General features: G+C 39.1%; 1 protein-coding gene across 8 annotated transcripts in view; it reads left to right on the top strand.

The window, feature by feature from the left end:
• The first annotated feature begins 2,369 nt into the window (after positions 1–2,369).
• The window catches only part of KLHL32 (kelch like family member 32), a 192,880-nt gene continuing 185,447 nt past the window's right edge, over positions 2,370–9,802 (top strand). For all 8 annotated transcript variants that reach the window (XM_047102442.1, XM_047102441.1, XM_047102440.1 and 5 more), the window contains exon 1: positions 2,370–2,392. In XM_047102442.1, the coding sequence (XP_046958398.1) occupies positions 2,370–2,392 (23 nt within the window). The remainder of the gene's footprint in view (positions 2,393–9,802) is intronic.

Here is a 9,802-nt window from a genome sequence, read left to right as displayed (position 1 = left end):
TGGAGAGCAACTCTAGCCTTTCTTCCTGTAGTTTTGTTCCTGGGACCCTGCCAGGGTGGTCCAGCCATGAATCTATTTCTAGATTCTGAAGAAGGGAAAGGCAGGAGACTGGCCTGGATCTCTTTGGCCTTGTGGGAAGAAGTGAGCACCTTCACTTAGGAAGAAATCCATATCCCTCCCTGCTACAGGAAAAATACAAGGAAGTGGGAGGAGGAAGGTCTGGCTGAGTGAAGTAGACACTTCATTTAAGGGAAACTTAAAATATGAAGTATACCTAATAAAATGTAAAAACAAATGTTACTTATACAAAACCAAGATTATAACCAAGGATACAAATTATATAAAAGTATATATAGTAAAGAGTAAATAACGTATAGTAAAAATAGTAAATAATAGATAACAATAAACCTTTTCAAAGGCGATCCTTTGACTCATTTTAATTCACCTTTAAAAAGGTGTCCATTTCACTAAACTTTGTAGAGTATAGCATGTTCTAATTAGATAATTTCTGAGGAGAGCCAATTTAGTGAGTTGGTCTCCAAATAGCAAGGGACTTTAATTTATCTTATGATTTTTAATAGTGTTTGGAATCTGAAAAATATCGAGTTAAATGTGTCCTTTAATTTTGGATTCTTTTAACTTTAGGATTCTTGTTCTCCATGTGTCTAATTATTGGGAGCATTTACAAGACTGTCAGAAAGATAAGGTTCCCCCCCCCCCCGCCCTTCTCTGTGATAATAAATGTTCTTTTGCCATTGTAAAGCTGAAGTGTCCATCTCTGTTAGTGTTTGCATTAGCCTGTAAGAGCCTGAAGTTTATAACCTAGATTCTGGAGAGAAACTAGCAGTGATAGGTTGCTAGGAAAATCTCTCAGCTAATTAAACAACGTGCCTTGAATTATTCTGAGCCTCCATCCTGCTCAGTAATCCTGGATCAGTTGAAAATGAGGCTCATTTTTAGGTTTGTCAAAACATAAATTAGAAATAAATGAAAGTCTAGACATCCTATTTTCAATAATTAAAGAAAACCAGAAATAAAAAAATATAATTGTATGAAAATGTTCAAAACAATTTGATGTTCAGGAACAATGGAATACTTAAAGAAATTATGATATATCCAAATACTGTATTTTAGTTAGGTTAGAAATCATAGCTCCCTTTTTATACAAATCAGCAGAAATAGGTACAGTTTAATATTTTTACCCTGTTACCACTTTTCAAAATAAAAATGGGACAGAAGGGAGCCTGTTTAAGATTATCCAGATTGGAATTAATTTTGCGACTTGAATATATTAGAAAATGGGAGTTAGATCCTCTAATGAGGACCAGGCCCCAGACTATTCAAATAATTTACTTTTGTGTTTGGAGTTATATGAGTGATTGAGAAGAAAGTCTGAGAGGAGGTTCACGATGTGGTGGGGGCAGGGGGGGGTGATTAAATGAGTATATAGCCAAGGAGCTGTTTTAAGCCTGACAACTTCATTCTATTTTATATTTCCAGTTGTGCTAATCCTAAATCTGCTGTAAGAATCTGTTTTCCATTTCCTACTAATTTTCACCCTCTCTAGATGTTATTTTTTGAGCAGTTTTCAGAAATCTGCTCCTTGATAGAAAATTATCTTTCTGTAGATACTTAGCCAAGACATACTTAGTTTTAACTTAATTTCACTAATATTCATGTTTGGAAGAAAAGTAAAACTGCTATAAAGGACAAGTCAACTAGTATTTGTGGTGTAGACCTTTGTAGCTTTATTTTATTAAATCTTAATTTTTCCCTTTGGCCATCTGATGTTTTAATTTTTACTGTAACCTTTAATTTAGCTATTGTTGGTTCTTTTTTTTTTTTTAAAATTTTTTTTTTCAACGTTTATTTATTTTTGGGACAGAGAGAGACAGAGCATGAACGGGGGAGGGGCAGAGAGAGAGGGAGACACAGAATCGGAAACAGGCTCCAGGCTCCGAGCCATCAGCCCAGAGCCTGACGCGGGGCTCGAACTCCCGGACCGCGAGATCGTGACCTGGCTGAAGTCGGACGCTTAACCGACTGCGCCACCCAGGCGCCCCAGCTAGCTATTGTTGGTTCTTAAACACATTTTCCTACTTAGTCTCTGAAATTCCAGTGAGGGGAAAAAAACAATGTAAAAAACATGCCAGACCATTTCTTATTAAAGAGCATTCAGTCAAAAAGTTGAATCTGGACTATAAAACTCCCCTAGGTGCCTCCATGGAGTTCTAAAGCATTCGCATCATGAAGGCCCAGAGTGTGCTTTTTTTGCCTTTAGCTCACTGTGCTTTTCTTTCTTGTCTTTTTATTCAGCTGGAATGCTTACAAACTGCTAAGGCTGAGATCCTGAGGAACCCAGCTGGAGAATGCCGTCTGAACGCTGCCTGAGGTTGGGCCTGTAGGATGCTTCCTTGCTTGGTGTAGTGAACCCCGAAATAGTTACCCTGCACATCCCAGGGCTTAGTACAGAGCAAGGCTCAAGATGTATTTGAAGGAATTAAGTAAACCAGTTAGAGTGTGTATGAGTTTAGTGTCATAGCACATGGGTTAACCACTGTGATCTATTTACGGGTCAAACCTAGGTACATCTCATGGTTCTTTGAATGATACTGTTTACTATATTTTTTTATTTGGAATGTTTAAAAAAAAGAATACTTTTATAAAGGTAGATGATTTAAAAAAGAATCAGAAAACTATACTTGTATAAATATCACCATCATCCCCTTTAAAGCAATCATTCTGGGGAGTATGATATGTATTCTCAAAATACTCTCAACATTCTTCTAATAATTCATTTATTTAACAGATATTTATTGAGCCAAGCACTCTACTTGATGCAGAGCATCCAGCCATGAATAAAAGAGAGAAGGTTCCTGCCTTCATAAAACATATATTCAATGGAGGAAACTGATATCTAACAAATCACACCCAGTAACAATGCAGATATAATTGTGAAAAGTGCTCTGAAGGAAAAGTATAGGGCTGATAGAATGACAAAGTGTCTTCCTGAAGAAGTGGTCTGTAATTTGAGCACTGATGCATGGGGTGACATGGGGAAATGCTCTGGGGCAGGAAGGAACTTGGCACATACCCAAACCTGTGGATGCAGTCAAGAAGAAGACACAGGGCATTTTTTTGAATATTCAAAGTGGACGCAAGTCTTTATCATCCTCTGAGGAAACAGTCAAAAGGATCTTCAGAGCAAAAAATGAGAGGTGTGAAACAGAGGAGATTCTTTTTATTAATTAAGAATTGTGTATGTCTGTGGAATAATGAGACTGCCTTTCTTCCACAACTCTGTAACTGTTAGAGTTGACCGGTTCCAAAAATATGTTCAGACATGGAAGGAGGCATTGTTACAGCCGGTGCAGTGCTGCTTCACTCCCCAGAGCCAGTCTGTTGCTCTAGATCAGCGTTTCTTAGTGGGGGATGGTTTTGCTCTCAGTGTACATTGTGCAATATCTGGCAACATTTTTGGTAGTCACCGGAGTTGGGGATGCTATTGGCATCTGGTCAGTTGATGGTGGGGATCCTGCTGAACATCTCACAATATGCAGGATGGCTCCCCATAGTCGATAACGATCTGGCCCCAAATGTTCATTTCACTGAGGTTGAGAAATCCTGCTCCAGATGTGGCATCCAGCCTATACAGGCACATAGAGACCATGGTATCTGTCTGCCACCACCTCAGCCAAGTGATTTATTTCTAACCTCCAGGATCTATGTGCTTTTTTCTCAAAATTGTTTTTTACTTTAAATCTACCATCTCTGCTTTTATTGATCCACTCTGACCCCTCTGCCACCTGTCCTCCCCTGCACCATCATCTCTGTAATGGTCTTTCCTTCTCAGCTATGATTCACAGCTCTCCCTTCCCCACCTTCCAGACTTCCCTTGTTCCCTGAGGAACTGTTGCACTGTGATTGTCTGCTCTGCTGTATAATCTCCTTACCCTGAAAAGCTCCCTTCCCCTCCTGACTTCACTGAGACCTGTCCTCTCCTGAGGCCCACTTGGAGCCCTGCTAAGAGCCCTCCTCACATCTCATGTATTTGGGGGGATAGGTAGAGAGATTGTTGTCACCTGGGACGTGGTTTTGCTTCTCCATCATTACTCTTCAAGTTGGTTGTCTGAGAAGGCAACGATAACAAAATACAACAGAGACATGCTCATTCTGATGCTCTTCAACTGTCTCTCTCTCTTTCTCTCTCTCCCTTCTCTCTCCTCTCTCCTCTCTCCTCTCCACTATAGTTAGGGTCATTTCCCCTCATTTACTGAGCATTTGGCGCCCAGATTACAGTGTTCTTCCTCATCACAAACCCGTTGCAATTTCCCAGTGTCCTCAGTGTCTGCAAGGAGGATCTGTCCAACTTGGTGGCGTCAGATCTTCAATCTGCTTATCTCCAAAAACCTTGTTTTACTGAGACATCAACTCCCATGGTCACACCTTGGACCTTGCATCCCAGTAGTTGCTCTGTTTGTGATACCACTACATCAGCCACTTTACTCTTACCAGGATCTTCTCTCCGTCTAGCCTTCCCTCACTGTGGTTGTACTTCGACCTCCTTGCAGTGTCTCATCTACTGGCCTTGCTACTTTCTACCAACACATCATCCCCTTCTTTCCCTCATTTCCCTTCTGATCCAGTTTAGATTCTATAACTTTTATTTTTTATTTTTATTTTTTAAATTTTATTTTATTTTTTTAATGTTTATTTATTTTTGAGAGAGAGAGAGAGCACACAAGCAGGGAAGGGGCAGAGAGAGAGGGAGACACAGAATCTGAAACAGGCTCCAGCCTCTGAGCCCAACATGAGGCTTGAACCCATGAACTATGAGATCATGATCTGAGACAAAGTTGGATGCTTAACCGACTGAGTCACCCATTTTCTACAACTCTTTAAATCCTTGATTTCTCTTCCTTCCTGTGTTTTTGATGCATTTTCTGACAAAATTCCAACCCAGATGAACCCAGATATCCATGTTTCCTTGCCTACATTGCCTAGTGGAGATGGTTCCACTAAATCTTTATATTTAACAAACCAAAAAAATGCTAAGAGTTTGAATATGTGTTCCTGGTATGCCTGTTTCCTCCCTCCTGCTACTCAAAGGGCAGTCCTTTTCCACCACGGAGCCCATCCCTCCTTCTGTATTTTGAATACTGTCTTTATTAACTTCCTACCAACCTTTCGCTGTTGATTGTGTCTGCACTGTGTTCTGGAGACACAGCTGTGTTTCTGTTACCCTCTCTATGTAGATGAGTCCCAGATTTACACTTCTAGCCAAGCCTCTCTCTGAGCTGCAGACCTTGTCCTTCCTTGTTCTCAAGGTTTTGACCCTTGACATACTGTTGTGAGCACCATGCTTCCTCCTACCACGGATCCCAGGACTTGCTCTCCCCTACCTGGAAAACTCTTTTTGCCACAGTAGATCCTTCTCATCCTTCATCCCCCAGCTCCAGCATTATTGCTTCTGGGAGGCCAAATTATTTGCTTAGTGTGTAACTGCCTTGCTAAACTCAATGTTCAGCAAGGGCTGCTACCAAGTTTGATTTGTTCACCATTTTATCTCTAGTATCTAGCATGGCACCTGGATAGGGTAAATGTTTATTGAGTGAATGAATGAGGGGAGGAATGAAACAAAACTATTCATTTATAATTAAGTCCCTCTCTGTATAATCTTTATTACTTCTTAATCATCCTCTAACATATTGTGTCTTCTTTGCTTATTATTTTGGCCATTGCTATTAATTGTTAGCATTCATTTTAAAGTATGTAAAAATTATAAAGTGTTCTATAAAAAAGAAAAATTAAGTTCCATTATGGAGTTAATAGTCTGCTTACTAAAATACATAGGGCTGTTTTAATATTGATGTATTTAATTTGTATAGAAATATTTTGATCATAGAATTGAAGTGATTGGGGTACTCTTCATCAATAGACTGAATTGAGATAATCATGAATAATTCTAGCACTATCATTTTTTTTTTGGTCTAGTCTTCTGTTTTTTGTGTGGTCTGTTTAAGAAATGAAACTCTTCATGCTACTTGACTGCTTTTGATTTGTAAGTATTTGATATCTTATTGGTAGCCTCACTTGAAATCTACTTGCATATATTTTGTGTGTCTAAATACTAGGTAAGCATTGATAGAGAAATTGACTTGAATTTTAAAATTTGAAATGCAAATGTTTAAAAACCAGATAGCTGTTTTGGAATTTACATGTTAAAAACTTAGTAAACTCAGTCAAAATTTACTTTATGAAAATGAGACCCTGTGAGAGTTCTGTGATCAAAAGTGTTAACTCTGTCAGCTGCAAATAGTGATTTGCACTATGGTAGAGCTTCATCTGAGTAGGGTGTACCATGTTATCAACATCATGTTCTGCATTTGATTTTTTAGTTTTTGCTATCAAATCCAGAATGAAAGTTACAGACTTGAAGTCATGAATAGTCCTGTGCCGTGAGACCTCATTTATTTATCTCCGTTACTGAATGCTGACATATGGTCAAATGGTTGCATCCTGTCATGACTAAAACACAGTCTGCTGCTTCGAGAGTGGGGGCTTCCCATGTTGTACCCACAGAGGCTGTGCCCTGTAGAACTTATGGAGTTCAGGTGGAAAGGAATGAGGGACATGTCCCCTAGGAACTTGTACACCGTCCAATAGGACCATGTTGCGAACCATATGTATAATTAAAATTTTCAAGTAGTTACTTTTATTTTTTTTTATTTTATTTTTTTAATGTTTTCATTTATTTTTGAGACAGAGCATGAACGGGGGAGGGACAGAGAGAGAGGGAGACACAGAATCGGAAGCAGGCTCCAGGCTCTGAGCCATCAGCCCAGAGCCCGACGCGGGGCTCGAACTCACGGGCCGTGAGATCGTGACCTGAGCCGAAGTCGGACGCTTAACCGACTGAGCCATCCAGGCGCCCCACAAGTAGTTACTTTTAAAAGAAATAAAAAGAAACAGGTAAAATAAATTTAACTAGTTTATTTTTAATCAGTATACCCCAAATATTATTTTGATATGTAATTAATATAAAAATGCTAATGAGATATTTTGTATTCTTTTTTCATACTACGTCTGACATTGAGAGCATTTTACACTCACAACACATCTCAGTTTGGACTACCCACATTTCCAGTGGTTAGTAACCACCTGTAGCTCGTGGCTATTGTATTGGACAGTGTAGTTTTAGGGGATCCCTCAGAGGAAAGACTTTTGGGGTTGCCCTGGGGAAGCCAGGTCACCTTCTGCCCTTACCTGTAAGTTTTAAGGTGGCAACATTGCTTCCACAGTCGACCTTTCCCAATTTTAGGATGACACTCAAATCTATATACCCTTGGCAAATGTGCCTCATGTTTTATGTGTTTTTTTTTTTTTCCCAGTAATTTAGGAAGTTTTGGGAATATTCTATTCCTTCTTTCTTCATTGTTTCCCACATAACAGAGGGACATTGTTGGGAAGCTTAGTGTGCCAATTTGATATAAATTATAGATGTCAATGCAGCCATGTGCAAGCATGTATCTGCTCCCCATCTTAATTCAGACATGGTACTTAATGGTCTCTGATTCACCCCCTTCCTTGTTTATGATTATTGACTTCATCAGATGGGCCTGCCTCTTTCCAGCTGTGTTCTGTGGCCACACAGGCCTTAACATTTAGAGGGTTGAGGGGCACCTGGGTGGCGCAGTCGGTTAAGCATCCGACTTCAGCCAGGTCACGATCTCGCGGTCTGGGAGTTCGAGCCCCGCGTCGGGCTCTCGGCTGATGGCTCAGAGCCTGGAGCCTGTTTCCGATTCTGTGTCTCCCTCTCTCTGTGCCCCTCCCCCGTTCATGCTCTGTCTCTCTCTGTCCCAAAAAAATAAATAAACGTTGAAAAAAAAAATTTTAGAGGGTTGAAGTCTCGTGCAGGTTTATATCTGAGAGTTGAGTGGGAAGTTACTTCCAGAATACAATAAAGACTTGTTGATTAATAGGCCTTTATTTCTTGCCAAATGTTGGAGTATTTGTTTCTGCTTTTAAAGATTCCTAACATATTGGTTCCAAAATATTTGGAATCTTGTGCCAAGTGTTGCCTTAAATATTTAGCATGTTGTTTTCTTTAAGCTTGAATATTTCAAGCCCAGCTGAATGATCCTGTGAAATTATGCAGCATCACCATTGTTTCAGAGCTGAGCCCTTTATCTTTTGCCAAATTTCAGTTTACAGCTGCTCTTTCCCTGGCAAGATGTATTCACTGTCAATAGATATCTGAAATGCAAATACTGATTCAGTCTTGATAATAAGGACATAAATTGTGGCACTATATTTGGGAAATGAATAAGGAAACACTTGAAGGCAATTATTTTAACATATTCTACTGTTCTACAAATGAAATTTTAAAATATATTTATTTAGCATTTAAAGCAATATTAGAAGGGAGAAATGAGTGTATCTAATAAGTTGTCTATGAGTATTTCAAATAAGTAATAATTGGAATCTGTTTTTCTATCTCCAAACTTATCTTAGTTGCAGTGCAAAGATAAATATTTTTGAAGCCTGATTTTAGATATTTCTTACAACTATTTCCTGTTATTATCTTCATGTGTATTCTTTTTAAAAGGCAGCTTTGATTTTGAGATAACTGTGCATCATATAAATACAAAGTTAGTATAGACTTTGTGACCTTTTACCCCTGTGATCAGAGATTTTTTAGATCTTTTTCACAGCTTGCCATTTTGTTTTGTTTTGTCTTTATCTTGTTTTTTAAGCAGGAGGCTGAATTACAGTATTGTGTTCTTGGCGATAGGTGCTCAGAATGCATGATCTTGGACCTTTGGTTTTGTCATCTGTAGAATAGAGATAATAATGCCTGCCTCATAGGGTTGTGATGATGATTAAGTGAATTAATAATTATAAATCACTAAGAATAATTCATGGAACATAGGAAGACTGTAAAATATATAAAATGTCATCCTTTTAGGAAAGATTTTTCAAAAATTATCCTAAAGCTTTACTTCAGCTGATGTAATATTTCTTTTACTATTTCCTCATTTCTTTAATTGAGTAATGCTAATTCATCTCCATTCTAGGCTTTGCATAGAAATTTGTGTTAAAAGTTACTTATGCTTCTGAATGTGGTTTTCAGTTACTGATTTTAAATGTGGATAGCTAGAGCTGCTAGATGAATATTCGATGACAGTAACCATTTCAAAACTCACTGCTGCATTCCAACTGAAAATAATCTTCCCACCTTCCCACAAGAACTTCCTATATCATCACCTCCTGTCAAGTTTTTTTTTTTTTCTTTCAGTAGTTCTGACATTTCTGAGGCTCCCCAGTCAGAAATGTCCAATAAAACTTATAGGCTGTTCTCTGCATTTCATAGGAAGCATTTGTTTCACCTTAAAGTGGAACAGTCTGTGTCGAACTGCGGTTTACGAGCCAACTGGCACCACAGGCTGGACAGAGCTTTGTTAAATAAACTAAGCATGCAGACTAGGCCAGTGGCGACTCCCCAGCTTCCCTGAGCGGTTCTTTCACATTCAGAGGGGAGAATTGGATGCAGCAGTTGTCAGGATAGGAGAGACGATCCTCAGTCATCCCCATGGTATCACTCAGCTTCAAGAGGAGTCCGAAGGCCAGAAACAGGGCTCGATGGCCCTTGTTCTCATTCTGGGAGTAACTTGTGACTGGTGCCGCTCACCAATCCTGGTCTGATGTCAGTTCTGAGATTTTAAAGCACTGTGGAGACTATTCATAGATGTAGGCTGGAATTGTTCAGAGCTATCTACACAGTCAATGTATGGCCTTACTT

Source organism: Lynx rufus, unplaced genomic scaffold, assembly GCF_022079265.1.
Source record: "Lynx rufus isolate CCGP_SWC_20201006 ecotype Redwood Valley unplaced genomic scaffold, mLynRuf1.p SCAF_6, whole genome shotgun sequence".
Classification (NCBI taxonomy): Eukaryota; Metazoa; Chordata; class Mammalia; order Carnivora; family Felidae; genus Lynx; species Lynx rufus.
This window is presented reverse-complemented; position numbering and strand designations above follow the sequence as displayed.